The sequence below is a fragment of the Kogia breviceps genome, chromosome 5 (genome assembly GCF_026419965.1).
Source record: "Kogia breviceps isolate mKogBre1 chromosome 5, mKogBre1 haplotype 1, whole genome shotgun sequence".
NCBI lineage: Eukaryota > Metazoa > Chordata > Mammalia > Artiodactyla > Physeteridae > Kogia > Kogia breviceps.
The window spans coordinates 74,472,636-74,492,224 of record NC_081314.1 but is presented as its reverse complement, the minus strand read 5'-3'; the positions used below and the strand labels follow the sequence as shown (position 1 = coordinate 74,492,224).

Genomic DNA, 19,589 nt, shown 5'->3' with positions numbered 1-19,589 from the left:
CTCTCCATCATGTGGGGACAGAGGGTGGGATTTCCTTCAGATGTGTCTCGATTGATCTAGTGTGAGTCTTCTGCTCACTGGGGATTCAAGTTCTTCTCAGGCTACCTCATCTGACTTTGCATCCAGTCCCCAGGAGAAGGAAAAGTCAAGTCCAGACAAGGTAGTTGTGATGATGGTCCCAGAAATAGATGCCTAGCTCTTACCTAGACATAATGACTCACAGACTGAAATGCATCACAGAGTTCAGCTAGTTTAATGCCCCCAAATGCCCCCCCAATTTTGTGCCCATACAGCTGGTAAGTGTTTGACAGCTGGAATGTAAGTCCAAGAATTCAGACTCCAGAACCAGTTTTCTTAAACACTGTACTATATTGCTTCATTTATAATACTTTAAGATGATAAAAGAAATGTGATATCCACACCATGCTTCCATGAAAAAAAAAAAAAAAACCCTGCAAAATTCAAACTTATCTGGAGAAAATTCCTACATTTTAGTATGTGTTCAGTGGCTCTTTTGGAGATATTTAATATTAAGATAGTTTAAATTTATAGTACAATTCTCAGAAAAAAAGGTAACTTACATGAGTAAATTTTTCAGATAGCAAAGCTTATTCCTTTTATTTCTTTTTAAAGATTAAAAAATTAATTTATTTACTTTTGACTGCATTAGATCTTCACTGCTGCATGTGGGCTTTCTCTAGTTGCAACGAGTGGGGGCTACTCTTTGTTGCTGTGCGTGGGCTTCTCATTACGGTGGCTTCTCTTGTTGCGGAGCACGGGCTCTAGGTGCGCAGGATTCAGTAGTTGTGGCTCACGGGCTCAGTAGTTGTGGCTCACGGCCTCTAGAGAGCAGGCTCAGTAGTTATGGTGCACGGGCTTAGTTGCTCTGTGGCATGTGGGATCTTCCCGGACCAGGGATCGAACCCGTGTCCCCTGCATTGGCAGGTGGATTCTTAACCACTGCTCCACCAGAGAAGTCTCAAAGCTTATTCCTTTTAGTATAAATTATCTTCTAAACATTTTTTAAAGGGCAAAAAACTTATCTCTATTTTTTTAAATGTAGTTTTTGAGTCTCATTTCTTTGGAGATTCTGAACGTATTTTACAACTTTGGTTTCTCAGCGTCATTATTATTAATAATTGTATTGCACTATAAAAATACACAATTCCACTCAGAGACTTATTAAGGTGTCTGACACTATTTATTCCCAAATGGCCGTTATTTTGTGACTTTGGGGGATCTGATATTTTTTGGTTTGGTTGTTTACTTTTTCTCCTTAAAATTATTATTTCTCACTTTTTAATAATCTGTCTCTTTCAGTTTTCTTTTTTTCCCCCTTCTAGACCAGAAGGCAACAACCTTCTTTTTTCTCTGAATTTTGAATTTATTTATTTTTATACAGCAGGTTCTTATTAGTTATCTATTGTATATGTATTAGTGTATATATGTAAATCCCAATCTCCCAATTCATCCCACCACCCCTGCCTCCCGCCGCTTTCCCCCCCTGGTGTCCATACGTTTGTTCTCTACATCTGTGTCTCTATTTCTGCCTTGCAAACCAGTTCATCTGTACCATTTTTCTAGATTCCATATATATGCGTTAATATACGATATTTGTTTTTCTCTTTCTGACTTACTTCACTCTGTATGACAGTCTCCAGGTCCATCCACATCTCTACAAATGATCCATTTTCATTCCTTTTTATGGCTGAGTTATATCCCATTGTATATATATATATACCACATCTTCTTTATCCATTCGTCTGTCAATGGGCATTTAGATTACTTCCATGACCTGGCTATTGTAAACAGTGCTGCAGTGAACATTGGGGTGCATGTGTCTTTTTGAATAACAGTTTTCTCTGGGTATGTGCCCAGTAGTGGGATTGCTGGGTCATATGGTAGTTCTATTTTTAGTTTTTTAAGGAACCTCCATACTGTTCTCCGTAGTGGCTGTATCAGTTTACATGCCCACCAACAGTGCAGTAGGCTTCCCTTTTCTGCACACCCTCTCCAGCACTGGCAACAACCTTCTTCAGTAAACAGCCAGGTAGTAAATATTTTAGGCTTTTGGACCATACAGTCTCTGTCACAATCACTCAACTCTGCAGCTGTAGCATGCAACAGCCATAGAAAACACACAAATGAACAGACATGGCTGTGCTCCAATACAACTTTATTTAAAAAAATAAGCCGTGAGCCATATTTTTGTCTGTTGAGTGTGGTGAGATAGCTATGTAGAGTTCTATGTAAAAAGTAAATAGAATTATTTTAAAGAGTAAATAAATATTGTAGCAGGACTTAATGTATTCCTACAAATGAAGTATACAATATCTTGTGCCACAATTTTATGTGAGTGATTTGGGGTACTTAGATGTCTTTCCCTCCCTTTCTCTATTTTTTGTATCTTTTTTCAGGCTGAGGTCTATGTTGCAGATATTTGAGGTTATTGGATAAGTGAACTCCAGATACGCGTGCTTCATGTGAAGGTGTGTTGAGTGCGTTCATATGTCTCAGGCATAGAGCTAAGGTCACTGGCCCAGTGAAGAGCTAGATAAGATTGGTTTGATTCCCAGTCTATGAATTTTAGAGCGTTCAATATCCCCCACCCACACCACCAAATTTAGGCAAAATTTCAGGGTGAAATTGTGTTTTTATGGTCCCCTCTGGCTCCAAATTGAAGTCTACCAAATCATCTCAGTATAGAGATTGTTTGGCCATCCCTGTTCTGAAAATTGTTTTGGTCGTTTCCGCACCTCAGACCCCAGCCAGCTACTGTGTTTCTCACCTTTCCACAGTTCCTTCCAGATGACCTGGGAGCTCCAAATTCTCCTTACTTTGTTATGCAGATTAATTCCACTTTCTCTACCCTCACCCCCAGACTCCTCTCTGACCCCCTCAGTATATTTTCTAGTCCAACAAATAACAAACCGTTATTTGTTTGCTCTGCCAAACAAAAAGGACCTCATCTCCTTTAGTTGAACCATCCTCCAAAGCAGGGAATTAAAATTTTATGTAGAATTTTTCCCCTTATGGATGTTTAAAAGAATGATTGGATGGATGGGTATATGAATGGCTAGACCGGTGTCATTTAGTACCATAAATCTGGACTAATATTCCATGTGAAGAATAATACCAAATGTGGAAAACCCATATTTGGTTTCTTAATCTTGTGATCTGGGAGTTATTTAGGGTTATTCTTCAACCCTTGTAGTCAAAATACGCCCAATATGCTGTTTTGATTGTTACTTGCATTATAGGGAGTATTTTATTCATTTCTTGTTTGCTTGCTTTTTAAATATCCCAATAATTATTTTATTACAAAAGGAGTCAAAATAGCATTTCCTATGACAGTCAGCTAAATTACAGAAATAAAATATAAGATCATAAACAGCATAAAGTAAAAGTTAGGCATTGTATCCCCTCAAACTTAAAATAATAGGGTGCTATTTCTATTTGTAGATATGTTCTCTAATCTCCAATATTAGAAAAATAGCTATTCCATTCACCTAGATATTTAATATAAGAATGCTTTATCTTTATCCATAATTATATTTTTCAGTCATATATTAATTCATTGAGCAACTCTCAATTGTCTGCAAAGAGTACTGAAAAGAATACAAAATAAGAAGATACATTTCTTTTTTTTTTTTTTTTTTTAGAAGATACATTTCTAATCTACTAAAGAGCATAAAACCTGCTTCAGGAAATAATCCAAATATGGTTAAATAATTATAGAAGAATAAAGAGTACAACATATGAGAAAGTTAATTTTTTTAACATATTTTTTGAGCACTACGCTAATCTAAAATTGGTATCTTTTGAAGTCTGCTCAGAGTGTTGAACTGGAATGAAAGCTAGTAACTATACTGCTTAAAATTTTTCTTAGCCTTTCTAGAAAGTATTTGATCAGAAAGATCCTGAGTAATGTTAAAAAACCACACAGAAACTGGTCATTTTGTAAAAATCCAGATTTATAAAGAGGAATGGAGATATGACATAGTACTTTGGCTTGCTTTGTCAATATTTTTGTGTTCTATAGGCTTGCTTCATTCAATGTATTTATCCTTTTGTGGAAAATACACTGCCAGGATTCACAGTACACAAAGGCAAAGCAGACACAGTGTTGTTCCTTAAGGAATTTGAAGCCTAGAGGGACAAAAAAACATGCAGACAACAGAAGAAGGACGATGTTTTTGACTTCAGGCTCTATGGAAGAGTTGACATTTGGACTGGCCCACGATGAAGTTAAATAAACTAGAAGAGATGCAGAGGACCTTCTTGGCTAAGGAAAGAAAATTAATAAAGGCTCAAAAGTTCAGAGATCTATGTCCAAGTAAAGCACATGCAGGCTCACAATGCATCCTCTATGGTTTCTAAATCTAAGAAGCTCTGAAAATCATTGTTTTCTTAAGTTTGCAGCAAACTTATTTGGTGTCACAACATGACCTGAACTGACATGAGACTGTTTATAATTTTTATTTACTCCACTTATGAGAATGTTTGTAGTTTTTGCTGCAGAAATATCAGTGTCCTTGATTATAAGTGCTGCTCCAACATACAGAGATTTTGCTAATATTTTATACATTTACTGTATTACTTTTTTTTTTTTTTTGTGGTACGCGGGCCTCTCACTGTTGTGGCCTCTCCCGTTGTGGAGCACAGGCTCTGGACGGCGCAGGCTCAGCGGCCATGACTCACTGGCCCAGCCGCTCTGCGGCATGTGGGATCTTCCCAGACCGGGGCACGAACCCGTGTCCCCTGCATCGGCAGGTGGACTCTCAACCACTGCACCACCAGGGAAGCCCGATGCTGATATTTTTAAACAAATATTTATTTCTGATTTTAAAAGTGTTCAATGTTAGTTGCAAAAAAATTAAAAATACAAAAATGCAGGAATAGAAATCATTGACAATGTCTACTGAGTGTTTTAGTGTTCTGCAGGCACTGTACCTCCGGCTTTACATACATTATCTCATACAAACCTTACCCTGTGATGCATTACTGTTCCCACTTTATGTAAATAGAAACTTACGGCTGGAAAGTTAAGTGACTTGTCCATAGTCATCATACAGGAAGTGGTCGAGCAGGAGTGAGCCTGGGAAGTCTGATTGTAGAATTCACACTGTGAACAACTGTACTCTGCTGCCTCTGCTCAATTGCCAGTAACCACCAAACTAACCACCGGCAAATAGCCACTGTTACATTTTTGTGTGTATGCTCACAGACTTCTTTCCACATGTATATATATATATTTAAAACATAATTGAAATCTTAGTGCAGGCTGTTTTTTCTCCTTCAAGGATGGTCTTTTTGATAGTTGCACCTATTGACTAATAAAATGGCTAAGGCATGATCTTGGTGCTTGTTAATCCAGAATGTAGCCCTGACGCTGAGTGTCTAGGTAATACCTTGGATTAAAAACAATGAATAAAAAAAAAAAAAAACACTCTCCAAATAAGCAGGTGTCATGCTAACACCTCCTCCTAAGCAGAAGCTACTTATATTCCTCATCATGAGGTGTCAGTGATACATCAGGCATGTGGCAGAAAATGGAAGGGGGACTGATTTTACAAATTTTATCTTCGTATTCTTTTCTTACCAAATATAAGAATCCAAAACATTGTTAATAAACTTTAAGTTTTAGAATCCATCTTTAAGAAAGATACTTGCATTTACATATTATAAATTTTAAATACAGGAATGGCCAGTGGGTGATTTATACCATGTACTGATTAAAAAACAAACAAACAAAAAAAAACCTCTCTTAAAAATGTGCCAGTCCTTATTAATCAGATCAAAGATCTCAGAAAAAAAGGAGACAAGAAACTCTTATTTGTGGGGAGTCTATAAATGCTAAACTCTGCATTAAACATTTCCTTTTCCTTTTTTTTCTCCCATATTTTGTTGCCAAAGCAACTCGGCAAAGCAGGTCATTAGCCTCACTTTACAAATGAGAAAAATGAAGTTGAAAGAAGTTAATTTGTCCTTGAACACACACAGCTGGTAACACTGGGATTTGAACTGAGGAAAATACAGCTCTGAAGTCTTAAATGTTTCCTATGATACAACCTTAGAGATCGACAGCTATAATCTGTAGGACCTAGAGTGGCCCTCCATCCAAATTGGAAAGACAACTAAAATGGAAAGAGAAAAGGGAAAAGAAATCACCACCTAAATTAACTTTGTAATTGTATACCATCTTGCTGAGGCCCAATTAGTTTTCTTATAGAATTTAAAAAAATTGAGATGTAATTCAGATATTATAAAATTCACTGCTTTAAAGTATACGGTTTAGTGGGTTTTTGCATATTCACAAGGCTGTGCGACCATCATCACTATCTAATTCCAGGACATTTATATCAAAAGAAAATTTATATCCATTAACAATCACTTCTTATAAAGTTTTGATGAAGCAAAAATCCTCAAAGCCTTTCTTCTAAAAATCCAATTTTCTAAGATTCTTTCCTTAAACAAAAATGATTCTTAATTATTTATATACATGTAGGAGAAAAGTTATGAAAATAATGTCCCATAACAGATGATTGATTTTGTTGTTGTTGAATATATCTTTAAGTATGAAAAAGACAATTAATGGGAGAGTTTCCCCAAAGTTATCAATGTCAGAAAAATCCCCACCACTACCACTTATCATCTTTACCACCATTAATTGAGCACTTACTCTCTGACAGGCTGTATACTGACATATTCATTTTATTTTATTCTGACAACAATCCTATTAAGTAGTTATTAACACCCACTCCATTGCACAAATGAGAAAAACTGAAGTTTGGAGAAGTGACATCACCTATTAAAATGTCTGGGTTGAGAAGTAAACCCAGGTCCAGGATGATTTGAAAGCACAAGTCTTTATCTATTCAGCTTTCCACCAAGTGAGAGGAAATGGATGCAAAGAGAACATAGATCTAAAATGAAAGTAATAATGAGTCCAAATGAAAAATTTACATAAGTCCAGATGCTGAAGAAGGTTATCTAGTGCTAGCTCCTGCAAGCATTATCCCAATGATTTACATATCCAAAGGATTGGGTACTTGTATAAAGCTATAGAAACCAGATCTTTCTGGTCTTTTCATTTTTCGTCATTTGATAATTAACCTGTCAAACCAGAAAGGGAAACAAGTGTGCAGTCGGAAAGTATGAGACCTTTCAGATTGGTACTATAGAAACCTCTTCTCCTAGGTGTTGGTCTGTTGGTCTTCCAGGATGATTGTGCTAGACTAGTCAATGAAATGGTTCCAAATGCTGCTTTTCTCTTGGCTTGAGTTTCTTTTCTCTCCTATCGAGAGCTCCTTTATTTTTATCATGCTTAAAACCATCTGGCAGGTGTGTAATTGATTTTCAGGAAAGATAGAATGCGTGACACATGTTGCTTTTGTATATAATTGCCACATAAGTTTATAATAAATTTGATTAAGGCCTTATCTGCAGGTGAACTATATGGTTAACTCAATCTTTGAAGAAACAGAATCATGTAACTAACCTGCAACTCTGCATGAAATTTTCAGTTCAATTCAGCAGCTATTTATTGACCTTCCCTATGTTTTGAGCAGAGTCTGTGTATGGAGGAAGGTGGTAGTGGTGTTTCATAATGAATAAACTTCAGAATTACCATGAAAGGGAATAAATTTTCATGTGCGGTGTGTGTGTGTGTGTGTGTGTGTGTGTTGAGTGTGTATGTTTGAGGTGAGGAAATGTATACGAAACATATGCCCAACTAATTGTGATACAAGATATGATGTGATAAATGCCTCAGCTTTTCTTGATTCCGACAACTAGATTAACCCCCGCCCCCTACTTTAGACATTACAGCACTGTGTACGCCTCTCTTTTTTTGCACCTATCACAGTTGCAATTGTTTGTATGATTATTTGGTTGAACTTTCAATACTATTTTGGTTCCCTTTATCAGACATAAAGGCTATATAAATAATACAAATCAGAGATAACTGTATAAATGTTCTATACTAAGAAATACACACAGGGAGAGCTCCAGAGTGGGACATCTAACCTTGTTAGGGAAAGGTTCTTGATGGAGGTGACCCTGGATTCATATCAGACATAAAGGCTATATAAATAATACAAATCAGAGATAACTGTATAAATGTTCTATACTAAGAAATACACACAGGGAGAGCTCCAGAGTGGGACATCTAACCTTGTTAGGGAAAGGTTCTTGATGGAGGTGACCCTGGATTCAATATTTGAAGAATGGGTATGTATTCACTGGGAGAAAGGAAGGAAGGAAGGGAGGGAGGGAGAAGGAAGGAAGGAAAGGAGGAAAGAAGGGCAATGAGAAAAGCATATGCAAAGATATACACATATGAAATAGCATGCCTCAAGGATACGAATGAAGTCAAGTTCTCGTAGAGAGATGGAAGAAGGTAAATCATCAGTGGTCTTAAGACTGACCTTAAATTGTTGACTTTATCTTCAATGCTATGAAAAGTTTCTGAAGAGCAAAATCCTCCAGCAGTTTGAGTTTTAGGGGTGGTTACGTTGCCAGTGTGAAGGGTGACTTGAAGATAGTTGGACTGTCTTTCATAAGTGTGTTATAATAAGACATGAAGTGATGAGGGCTTGAAAGAAGGAGGGCAGGAACAAAGAGGATGTGAGAGATGTTAAGGAAATAGTATCTATAATAGAGGTGATGTAGCAAGAGGAGTCTCTGATGGCTCACAGGTTTTTGAATTTGGAAACTGTATAGATGATGCAGTCATATGGAGCTCAACAGGTTTGAGGGGAAAGACATATATCGAGTCATAGATTTGTTGTTTGGGAAGGACTTGTGAAATATTTAAGTGGAACCTTCCAGGAAAGCTTGGAAATATGTAATTAACCCTATGGAGGGATCTGATTAGCAGACACAAATCCAGGAGTCATCAACAGCCTAAGAAATTTAACATGTAAGAAGATGTTCAAGAAAAGCAACGAGAGCAAAAAGATTAGAGGCTGCAACCCTGGGAACCAGTAATACTTGTAGGAGATGAACAGAAAGACAACCATGAGGTTAAACAGGGAAGTAAAAGAAAAACCAAGGGGAAAATTGTGTCTTTGAAGACATGGAGGAAGGGTTTCATGAAATAGAGAGTGATCAATAATTTTAATTTTTAAAATTGAATAAAAAATATTTAATAAAAAATAAATTTAATACATATAATTACTGTGTTAGGTAGAATTAGGACAGAATGTGTTCCTTGAATCCTAGTTTATGTTGATTTTATAAGGAAAACTTCAGTGGGGTAGTGTGGGCAAAAGGCAGCATTTAAGAGGTTAAGGAATAATAAAAAGTGGTAAAGTGGAGACAGTACATGTAGACTCCTTTTAAGGATATTTGTATGTTTATGGGAGGAAGGAAAGAAAGGATAGAAAGAGAATGCCCAGCTTGGGGGCGGGGGTTGGAAAATTCTGCATGAGGTTCTTGTCTGGTACATGGCAGTAACATTCTTGGCCTTAAGCTGTGTTCTGCACAGGCACAAAGATATGCATATTTGTATATTTGTGAATGTATTTGTGTGTATAACAAGTACCTTAAAGGAAGCTAAAATATTCATTTTCCAAAGTACCACATCTCCATCAAACCTTCAGTATGACTCTAATCAATGGCTCCAGTTGTCACTTTATCTCTTCCTTCCCCTGCCCCAACCATAGATCCATAACAACATATATTAGGACAGTTAAATTTCACCATTATGAGAGTTAACCCGAGCTGGAAGCTAAGACAGTCTCCCATGCCTGTTCTTAAAGTTGACACTAATAAAACCTCATAGCTTACTATAAAAGCAATACTTATTTTATTGTTGTCCTGTCTTTAAATGAATGGCTGCCTCCTGCTTTTGGAAAGCAGACAATATGCAGGGAGAAAATTCAATTTCCTGGGAAGGGAAAAAATACCCTGAAATCATTTCTATGCATTTATAAAATAAAATAACTTTGATTCTTACATTATTCTTACATTTTCAAAACCAGAAGCAGTTGGCATAATACTTTGTAAAGAATATTGCCCTGGGAGGCAGTGTCCTGAGTTAAGAGTCCCAGAGTTGTCCGTGGGAGCCAAGTGACTTTAGGGGAAATCACTCCTCCCTTTTTTGTCTTCTTTTCTGTTAAAGGATGGGGATAGATAATCGCCTATCTTGGTTTGACTTATGTTAAAATTTTATTCCCTTAAATCCTGAATGAAGTCAGTCCACAAATACATTTCCTTTTCCTGTCTTTCAGAAGACTTCTGTTCTTGACAAATGTCACTATATTGGAGTGTGTTTATTCATCCTTTACCTTCCTCCTAGGCAACTGGAATTGCTCCTCTCCTCTTTGCTCTCACAATCATTTTCACAGGTCTCTATCCTTATCAACCTTATTTGTATAGCTATAGATGAAAAGGTCTGCATTTATTCAAAACAACTTGTTAAAGCGCTACTAGAAGAGAATGGAAAATGTCCAATGGTAGCAGCAAATCCTAACGTATTATTTATTTGAAGATTGGGGTCTGGGGTGGGGAGGTTGGAGGACAGGCATAGATGTCTTATTTATTAACCTCACCTCAGCAGGTTTGCTCAGAAAGTAATGTAAAAGTAACAACAGTATACCATGCGTGTTTTTGAGTCTGGTACAATAAGATATACCTATGGTGAACATAGGACAGAACTGGGGGTAAATATAGAGTCTGAATTCTGGTTGCTGGTTTTGTCAGAAGCAGGATTTATTCTTTAGTGGAGGCAATACCAATTAAGTGTGGCTAGAAAGTAAGGTGGTGACATTTATTAAGCATTGGGCATTGAATATTTAAGTGAGAGATATCTCCTTCAGTTCACCTCAAGTTTCTTAATCTATATGATGCTTTTTCTAACAGCTTACTTCCCACCCTCAAAGATAGAATGAACCACTCACTTCCTCGTGCCTTCACTAAAATCTGAAGTGCTACCAGTGTGGCAAAGCTGTGTTTTATTTCTAGTTTAAATACCTCTCTTCCTTTGCTAGCTTTTAAAAAAAAATTGTTTTAACATCTTTATTGAAGTATAATTGCTTTATAATGGTGTGTTAGTTTCTGCTTTATAACAAAGTGAATCAGTTATACATATACACGTTCCCCATATCTCTTCCCTCCTTCATCTCCCTCCCTCCCACTCTCCCTATCCCACACCTCTAGGCGGTTAAAAACCGCCTAACTGATCTCCCTGTGCTACGTGGCTGCTTCCCACTAGCTATCTATTTTACATTTGGGACTGTATATATGTCCATGCCACTCTCTCACCTCGTCACAGCCTACCCCTCCCCTTCCCCATATCCTCAAGTCCATGCTCTGGTAGGTCTGTGTCTTTATTCCCGTCTTACCCCTAGGTTCTTAATGACTTTTTTTCTTAGATTCCATATATATGTGTTAGCATTCGGTATTTGTTTTTTTCTTTCTGACTTACTTCACTCTGTATGACAGACTCTAGGTCCATCCACCTCACCTCAAATAACTCAATTTCGTTTCTTTTTATGGCTGAGTAATATTCCATTGTATATATGTGCCACATCTTCTTTCTCCATTCATCTGTTGATGGACACTTAGGTTGCTTCCATGTCCTGGCTATCGTAAATAGAGCTGCAATGAACATTTTGGTACATGATTCTTTTTGGTTTTTTTGTTTTGTTTTGTTTTGTTTTTAAACATCTTTATTTGAGTATAACTGTTTTATAATAGTGTGTTAGTTTCTGCTTTACAACAAAGTGAATCAGTTATACATATACATATGTTCCCATATCTTTTCCCTCTTGCGTCACCCTCCCACCCACCCTCCCTATCCCACCCCTCTAGGTGGTCACAAACCACCTAGCTGATCTCCCTGTGCCATGCGGCTGCTTCCCACTAGCTATCCACCCTACGTTTGGTAGTGTATATATGTCCATGCCACTCTCTCACTTCATCACAGCTTACCCTTCCCCTCACCATATCCTCAAGTCCATGCTCTAGTAGGTCTGTGTTTTATTCCCATCCTACCACTAATCTCTTCATGACTTTTTTTTCCTTAGATTCCATATATATGTGTTAGCATACGGTATTTGTTTTTCTCCTTCTGACTTACTTCACTGTGTATGACAGACTCTTGCTGTGATTTATGTCATAAGTGTTCTGCCTATGTTTTCCTCTAAGAGTTTGATAGTGTCTGACCTTACATTTAGGTCTTTAATCCATTTTGAGTTTATTTTTGTGTACGGTGTTAGGGAGTGTTCTAATTTCATACTTTTACATGTACCTGTCCAGTTTTCTCAGCACCACTTATTGAAGAGGCTGTCTTTTTTCCATTGTATATTCTTGCCTCCTTTATCAAAGATAAGGTGACCATATGTGCGTGGGTTTACCTCTGGGCTTTCTATCCTGTTCCATTGACCTGTATTTCTGTTTTCGTGCCAGTACCGTACTGTCTTGATTACTGTAGCTTTGTAGTATAGTCTGAAGTCAGGGAGCCTGATTCCTCCAGCTCTATTTTTCGTTCTCAAGATTGCTTTGGCTATTCGGCGTCTTTTGTGTTTCCATACAAATTGTGAAATTTTTTGTTCTAGTTCTGTGATAAATGCCAGTGGTAGTTTGATAGGGATTGCATTAAATCTGTAGATTGCTTTGGGTAGTAGAGTCACACTCTATGACATAAATCACAGCAAGATCCTTTTTGACCCACCTCCTAGAGAAATGGAAATAAAAACAAAAATAAACAAATGGGACCAAAGGAAATTTAAAAGCTTTTGCACAGCAAAGGAAACCATAAACAAGACCAAAAGACAACCCTCAGAATGGGAGAAGATATCTGCAAATGAAGCAACTGACAAAGGATTAATCTCCAAAATTTACAAGCAGCTCATGCAGCTCAATATCAAAAAAACAAACAACCCAATCCAAAAATGGACAGAAGACCTAAATAGACATTTCTCCAAAGAAGATATACAGATAGCCAACAAACACATGAAAGGATGCTCAACATCATTAATCATTAGAGAAATGCAAATCAAAACTACAGTGAGATATCATCTCACACCAGTCAGAATGGCCATCATCAAAAAATCTAGAAACAATAAATGCTGGAGAGGGTGTGGAGAAGAGGAAACCCCCTTGCACTGTTGGTAGGGATGTAAATTGATACAGCCACTATGGAGAATGGTATGGAGGTTCCTTAAAAAACCACAAATAGAACTACCATACGACCCAGCAATCCCACTACTGGGCTATATCCTGAGAAAACCGTAATTTAAAAAGAATCATGTACCAAAATGTTCATTGCAGCTCTATTTACGATAGCCAGGACATGGAAGCAACCTAAGTGTCCATCAACAGATGATTGGAGAAAGAAGATGTGGCACATATATACAATGGAATAATATGTAGCATAAAAAGAAACGAAATTGAGTTATTTGTAGTGAGGTGGATGGACCTAGAGTCTGTCATACAGAGTGAAGTAAGTCAGAAGGAGAAAAACAAATACCGTATGCTAACACATATATATGGAATCTAAGGGAAAAAAAAGGTCATGAAGAACCTAGGGGCAAGACGGGAATAAAGACAGTGACCTACTAGAGAATGGACTTGAGGATATGGGGAGGGGGAAGGGTAAGCTGTGACAAAATGAGAGAGTGGCATGGACATATATACAGTCCCAAATGTAAAATAGATAGCTAGTGGGAAGCAGCCGCGTAGCACGGGGAGTTCAGCTCGTTGCTTTTTGACCACCTAGAGGGGTAGTATAGGGAGGGTGGGAGGGAGGGAGATGCAAGAGGGAAGAGATATGGGGAACATATGTATATGTATAACTGATTCACTTTGTTATAAAGCAGAAACTAACACACCATTGTAAAGCAGTTATACTCCAATAAAGATGTTTTTTAAAAAAGTTAAATACCGCTGTTGTTTTAAGAGTTCCTGCCTCATCTGTCTCTTCTTCTGTAACTCTGGCCGTCCCTTCTGTCCTGCCTTACTCCACCTGCACCTGCCTTCCCGTGGCACCTGTGCTAAGCTTTTCCAGGAGACTGGGAGGCACGGGGACAAACAAGGAACTGCCAGTTCTCTATTCTGCACCCTCTTCTCCGCCCTGATTTACGGAGAGAGAAAGTGACGCCCAGGGTGGTATGTAACTTAACCCAAGGTCACAGAACTCGGATCAGAAAATCCAGGTGTCCAGACCCCCACCTCAGCGCCCGGCCCATGTCTAGAGACCCCTTCGCTCTCTGCGCCTGAACCCAAGAGCTTTATTTCACATCCCCGCCTCCCCAGCCCCACCCACCAGTTCCCCGGAGTCGCTTCTGACGCTCGGCAGCCTCCAGGGTCCAGCCCTTCCTGCGGGCGCTTCCTTTCCGCCGGATTCCCACCCCGGAGTCGCCCTCGGCCCGCGGGAGCGCTGCCTTCCGGCCCGGGAGCCCCTCTCCGCGCCCCGCAGCCCCGCACGGCGGGGGCACAGAGGCGGGCGGGCGGCCAGGGCTCACCGCTCGACGCGGAGAATAGAAACTGAGGGGGTGTCCTGAGACCCCAGGCCAGAAGGCCGAGGACCCCGCCCTCTTCCCTCCCAGCGCCTGCCCCTGGAAAGGGGCAGCAACCCACGGTGACGTCCTCAGCGAAGCCGGTGCGCTCACCCTCCAGCCCGCAGCCCCGCCGCTTCCTTCGGGAAGTCCCAAAGTGTCACGGTCGAGCCCGCTGGGGTGTGGCCGCGCCTCCCGCTCCCCCAGGGGCTGCCCCCAGCCGGGCGGCCGTTCCTACTCCCCGCCCGGTCCCGGCCCTGGGCCCGCGTCTGCTGTGCTCCTGCTCCGGCCCCGGCTACGGCCGCGCCAAGGTGCGAACCGCTCTCCGCCCGGGACGCACGGACCATGGATTCGGAATCCTGCTTCTCAAGACAGGCCGCCTTTTGGTTGGACAATTAGCGGAGGTGGGCGGGGAGTTGACCATCCCCACACACGCGCTTCTCCATGAAGATTCTTGAGCTTTCTTTGAAGAAAGGAGTTCATATGCTGCAGTGTCTCTGTGGAAGGAGCCTGAGGTCCAGCAACAGCCTAAGTGGTGAGAAAATGTTCCTTCCTTAGCCTTAAACCTGCAGATGCCCACCCCTCTTCCCTCCTCCTCATCCCCTCTCTGCCCCCCCCCCCCCCCCCCCCAATCAGCGCTGTAAGTGATGGAAGGAAGGCGTTTCCTTACTGGGGCGAGATAATGGCCCCGTCGCCGCTTCTGTCTTTGGATTTTTTTTTTTTTTTTCTCTCTCTCTTAAATCCCTGAAGTCATCCGTGTTTTATAGAACGCTTTTGCTGTCGCCTAGCGCCTGAGCTGCAACCCGCGGGTCTCTTTGCGAGGGGTGCTTACAGTGACCTGCTTTCGCACTTCCTCGCGGCTGTCTCCTTGTGACCTGCGAGGGCAGCGTGCGACTTGGAGTTGCTCAAAGTCTTCTCTTGAGAAGTTGCTCGTGCGTTCGACAGGAGAGGGGACTTTTAAACAGGTGGCTGGCCAGGCATGTATCTTTTATTTTTCTTGCTTTGTCTGGAAAGTAGACATCTAGTCATCGTCAGTGAGTACGTTTTGCCCTGGAGATCAAGAAATTTCTGAACTGATGCTGAAACAGAAGAGTCCCAATTAGGCCTGGGTTTAACCAACTAGGTCCCTCAGGAAAAGCTCAGGGAGGGAAAGAAAGAAAATCAGACTCTTTTAATGACCTGCGATATTGAGAAAAACGAGTAAAAATTTTAATAAAAAAAAGTACAACCAAGTAAGTGTGATACTTCTCTGCTGAAGCCTTGCGGATGAGGCGAGCTGTTTCACCACACTTTCCATTGTCCATCTCTCTCTTTTTTCAGGTGTAAATTAGTGCTAATCCAGGTTTTGTGTCTTTGAGTTTCTGTTTACAAAATTGGGGTGGGGTGTGAGGAGAGAGGAAAGGCACCTTTATTATGTCTAAACAAATGTCTCTTTGTAAAATAATTTTTTGGTACATAAATTCCAAATAACTTTAATGTTCAAAAATTTAACAATATTATAATAGGCTTCGGGTTTAAAACTTAATATGTTATTCTGGGGGATCTGATTCGTTTGGTTAAGTACCTATTTTCAGTCTGTGCGGGAGCTATGAAGATTATATTTGGAAAGATTAGAATATATATAGGTTTCATTCATCCTTTCTAAAACTTCGACTTTCTGCTTACTCACCACTGTAAATGAAAAATAAAAGCATTGTAAAAGAACTAATTAGATAATTTAACTACATGTGAAATATGAGAATATACACTTTTGAAATGAAATCAGCAATGAGATCTCATATTTCTACTTTTGTTCAATTCAGAAGATTATTTAGACATTATCTTTTGCCAGCATATTTGTAAGGGCTGAAATATATCAAATAACTATATTCTAAACTAACATGCTTGATGTTGAAGTATTATGTTTTGAAAATACATATTTCAGGAAGCCAGCAGAGATGTATGTTAATATTATTTGTTTTTCTTTGTCTACATTAAGTAAAACATGAATAGATTATAACTTGGATATATGTTTCCTAGATGTGAAAATTTTTAAAGTATGTATGGTGTATGATAACGACCTCTTGTAAAAATAGATAACATGTTAATTTACATACAGAGTCAGTCTCTCAAATAGTAACAGATCCAAAAAGAAGTGGTAATATGTGTGAGGGAGAAGTATAGGTTGTTGCAAAGTCATGGGACTTAGAATCAGAAGACCTAGCTATAAAGCAGTCTCAATAAAATTACTAACAATCTTTCAAACTCAGTATTTTCATCTGAAAAAAAAGTGGAAATAATGATAGCTCTAGCCTGTTCCCTATTTCTTACTGGATCCTAGATTTAACATGTGATCCTATGAAAACTGTTGCGCTTTATATACGCATTGTTATTTAGTGGGGTGGTTGGTTATTTTAGGGAACTATCACTCTAGGGGAATTCTTGTAAAATGGTATAGTCACAAGTTGTGAAGATGAAGGTTCCTTTTGAGCGGGTTTTTATGTCATAAGCCTAATATTCTTCACTATTTCAGTAGTGGTTCAATGACTAAAACGAATAAGAATCATAAAATGTACAAAATGATCAACACTTCCTTTTAGCTTTCATTTTCAAAAGGATTTTTGTTGCTTTATGTAACATTTTCAGTGTTAATGTCAGAAAATTCAAAAAGTTAGTGCTTACTATTAGTTCATTTGTCTTGCAGTACTTAACAAAAGCAATTTGCTAAGTGCCTACTATGTGCAAACGTGTAGGCATTACTACTGTTCACTCGGTATTTTGGGTTCTCCTCTTGGGCATATTGCAGGATGGCATTATCGCATTCCCTTGAACTTACGTATGGCCATGTGACTTGCATTAGCAAACGAAACATGAGCAGAAGTGACATGCCTCACTTCCATGTGGAAGGTTTAATAGCCAGAGCACACTTCACCTTCTGCTGTGACTTTCTGATGATGTTCAAGGTAGTGGTTACTTCATCTGTCTGTGTCCCTGAGTATCTGTAGTAATAGGGCTTTACTGTGTGAACCATGATGGGCATTTAGCACAAATGAGACGTTAAAACTTCTTTTTGTAAGTAACTTAGATTTCTAAGGTTATTTGTTATCTAGCCTATCCTGATTGATACAGTAAGGCAGTACAGTTTAACATAATAAAATTTAATGGAAGATTATTGGGCTCTGTTTAAGGTTCTTTCTAGTCAAACACTTTAATTTCTCTATGATATCATCTGTAGTATATAATGAATTGATGTATTGGTTTCCTTTCCTAATATTTGAATAATTAGTTTAGCATACCAAAGTATGCATTTTTGTCATCAAGTAAGTTAGTGCCTGTCCTGAAACTAATGGGTACCTTGCTTCTTAAATGGTACTTATCATCCCCCCAAAGATATAATGAAGCTCCACTGATATTTGAGATTATTCTTTCAAAGTGGTAGTTTAACTGAAAGACCCTTAAGGACTCAGGTGCTCCTTTCTACTTACCCTGCAATGTAGAAACTACCTTTTGATACCCCCAAGTTCCTGGAAAGAAAGAGCTAGCTATAGTACCTGAAAAACAGTGCAAATGTGGCAACTCTCATCTCTGCTGCAGTTTTGCCAGACAAAAGAAAACGCAAATAAAATTGTTTTTCTCTTAGCTTATAAACTAAGAGCTGTGTGCCTGTGAAGAAAATCGGGGCAGTAGTTTATGGTGAAGAGATTGGGCTGAATGCTCCATCTGGGTCATGGACCAGCAATCCATTTGCCTGGCTCTGGGTTAAGTAAAGCAAAAGAGAGGAGGGAAGGCAGAATTTTCCAGAAGCCTAGGGTATGTGTGTCATGCCAAATAGCCCTCCACAGCTGGCACCCCTCCCTTCTTCCTGTCTTTATCCACCTTAGGATAGAAAGTTAAAGAAACATGTCTCTGGCTTTAGGGGTTGCCATTTTTCAATTTAACAAACACTCTTTGTGGACCGATTGTTGCTAGGCTCTGTGTTAGGCACAGGAGGCCCAGCAGGGAGAGATATGGACAAGCAAGAGGTACCATACTAGGCAGGATATGGTACATGCCAAAAGTGGAGTACCTGGGACCCTCCATTTATTTCAGTTTAACAATCTCTTACCTGAGTTAATGGTCTATGGTAAGAATCATCTCAAAAAAGGAATAATTAATTCTGCCTGGAATTCATGTTTATCTCCCTGAGCTTGAAAAAGCATTTAGGAATTCAAAAGGTAGTGCTGGGTGAGGCAGATGGGGGCTGTAATGAAAAGGAATAGTATCTCTGTATATTTTACCGGAAGAATGTGTTTGAATAAGACATAGATATAAAAAAGCAATGTTTTGCAAAGAATTAGCCTACAACTCATTAAAGCCTATCCAGCATTGCTCATACTCAGATATCCTGCCTAGTTATCTGTTATACCTCTCCTCTGCCCCTCCTTCAACCTAAGTCCATTCGTTCACAGCCAGATATAACACATCAGCTTCTAAGAAAGGTGCAAGTTTTATTCTCTGGTATTGGAGTTAGAAAGAGACATCCAGGAAGTACTTTTAGGTCTGTTCTCTCAATTTCCATGGAATATCTTGAAACAATGAAGCTTTCCTTTGTACAGTTTAGTGTGTGAAATTGCTACCTTTATGCTGTGTTACTTTCATTGCACAATGTTATGAATGCCATGTCCGAATATTATTTCTAATGCCAGTAAGTGTTGCAGGGTATTTGCATTTCCTAGGGTGAATATCAGAAAGATACTGTGAATCTGCCAAGACAATCTCTCTTGCTGAAATGATCTTTCTTGTTTATACATAAGCTTCTAGTACCGTCCTACCCTCTCCACTCATTACTGTTTATAGAAACGATAGCATTGCAGTTGGTGTCACTGATTGCCCACGTTGCTGCTTCAATGAAGCCAGCTGGGATTCGATTGCATGGTCTTTAAATAAAACTTAGTGGCACAAAATGAATCTCTTTTTTTGAGGGGAGGGGAGTTGTTGCTAGCTGGATCATTCTCTAAGGCACTCATTATTTGCTTAACTTGGAGGAACTTGAGAATCATTGAATCACCATGTTGGCTCAGTGTCTGACCTTGGCACTGAGGAACTTGTGGGTAGGTAGCATAGATA

The 19,589-nt window shown here is 39.2% G+C and overlaps 1 protein-coding gene across 3 annotated transcripts in view; it reads left to right on the top strand.

Moving 5' to 3' along the window:
- The window catches only part of FGF12 (fibroblast growth factor 12), a 574,219-nt gene that overhangs the window by 183,204 nt on the left and 371,426 nt on the right, over positions 1-19,589 (top strand). The window contains exon 1 of one of the 3 annotated variants that reach the window (XM_067034238.1): positions 14,274-15,039. The exons of 1 other annotated variant lie outside the window; for it this stretch is intronic. In XM_067034238.1, coding sequence (XP_066890339.1) covers positions 14,949-15,039 — 91 coding nt within the window. In that variant the 5' untranslated portion in view covers positions 14,274-14,948. Of the gene's footprint in view, positions 1-14,273; positions 15,040-15,276; positions 15,482-19,589 lie in introns of those variants that run through there. One more of the 3 variants, XM_067034239.1, reaches the window with a different exon arrangement.